Raw genomic sequence first — 1,843 nt, forward strand, 5'->3', positions numbered from 1 at the left:
CGACAAATATGGTGTCGCTGAGAATTCCCAACTCGACGGCAGCTGTTTAAAGCCATTATGAGCGACTTGTCGAGAATAGTCTCTACAACCGTGTCTGCACTGGAGTATGTCGGTGTTTGGGGACTCACCGCGGTTCCCTGTGTCTGGTGGTCCCATTTGGGACGCCATCCAGTTGCGAGTGTCATGTGGCTGAAACTCAGGTTTTCTGATTCGTAGCTTTGACCTGCTAGTGAGTAGCCGTCCTCCAAAGAAAGCACCAAGTGGAGGAAATTATTGATTGAATAATGGTGCTGCAAGGATATTGATTCCCTTTAGGTGAACAGTATGGAATCTAACCCTAGATGTGGACCCAAATTCAGTCTCCTAGCCTTGGTAGTCTCGCCCTTTGTTCACAAGGTTCTGCTGAAATACGATTGAAAATGTTTAGAGTCAGGTTTTCTTTAACCACGTGGATGATCCAAGTCAACAGTTTCGATTTACCCACTGAAATGGAGACATTCGGACAATAAGGGAAGGGAAGAACTTGCGATACATCACGTAACTGATCACTGTCAAAATCGCCAGCAATCAGATCCGGAGCATGGTTCCCATCCAAATCAATACCGGCAGATAAGCTCCACCCGAAGCTTTTGAACATTCGGTGGCCTGAATCGTGGGTATCGAAATCTCCGCAGGTTGTGATGGGGGCAGCCCGGGGGAGTTCAGCTGGCCAAATAACCTGATAACTATAGGTAGAGGCAAGATAGGGAAGGCGGAGAATATCCCTGTGCTCGGGATGAGAGAGAAAGAGAGAAAACTTATGGCTTAAAGGCTTCAAGTAATTCACTAGCACGGATTGTCACTGCCTAAGGGACAGCCAACACGGGGCCACAAATACCTAACCTAAAGTAAACGAACGAAATATTTATAAGGTTATTGTTGTTTTGATGAACGGTTGTGCAACTCAGTGTCAGTCCTTGGCTTCCTGCCCCGCCCATTATGGGATATTAAAAGACACAGTAGCTTCACATAATCCGTTATGGAAACCAAGGGAGATTATTACAGCCGTATTCATAGGGTCATCACAGAATGTTGCTCGCGATAGAGTCTTCGCGAGGGGGTGGACGAAAGGCGTTGAGCTACGGATGCTCGATCAAGATTGACTGGCATTCTGACCAATCAGGGCGTCTTCGTTTGGTCCGTAACTCGCACGTGACACATCCGTCCAATTGTTCGGTTATTAGGAGCGGCTGGCCTCCGGACAGTTATCAGCTTTCAGTGACAATCCAGCAGTCATCCGGGAATAGGAGGTTATTGTTTCAAACGTACAGGTAAAAAATATATGGTGACATCAAATTTTCTGAGGGTTCATCCGCAACAATCTGAGGGTCATAAATAGGTGCCCCAAATAATGAGGCGGTGTAAGTGAACGACATTCCGTTCTTTCGACTTACATCCGAAATTTCGACATCAGAATGACATTCGAGTGTTTGTTGATGGTTGATTTATCGGGGACAAAATACCTCCAAGATCTTCGTTAAACGGCAACGTTGGTTTCTTCAAAGCACTTTGTGCCCGATGTTGAATTGGTGCTTACTGCCGGAATAATGCAGAGCAAGGTCTGGACTGAACTTGATGGAGTTGTCCGGCACTGACCTAATGAATTTACGGATTACAAGGTATTGTGGGCTGCTGTCTAATTCGTTATTTGGGTTGTCACATGAAGGAGAAGTGAAAGAGAGTGAGCGCAAACAAAGCGTCACACCATCTAGACGTAATACACTACTCACAAGGCTGCTGAAAACTGTCCGACAGCGATTCTACTCCCATCAGGGCTCATCAGGTTGGTGCAGACCCCGGGCTT

General features: G+C 46.6%; 1 protein-coding gene across 1 annotated transcript; it reads right to left on the reverse strand.

Annotated features, from left to right (window-relative positions):
• Positions 1–358: 358 nt before the first annotated feature.
• On the reverse strand, positions 359–763 carry T265_15781 (hypothetical protein; the record flags this gene model as incomplete). Its single annotated transcript, XM_009179126.1, has 1 exon — positions 359–763. A coding segment is annotated over one exon (405 nt), but the record flags the coding sequence as incomplete, so codon positions are not given.
• Positions 764–1,843: the final 1,080 nt, after the last annotated feature.

The sequence above is a fragment of the Opisthorchis viverrini genome, assembly GCF_000715545.1.
Source record: "Opisthorchis viverrini unplaced genomic scaffold opera_v5_916, whole genome shotgun sequence".
Taxonomy (NCBI): domain Eukaryota; kingdom Metazoa; phylum Platyhelminthes; class Trematoda; order Opisthorchiida; family Opisthorchiidae; genus Opisthorchis; species Opisthorchis viverrini.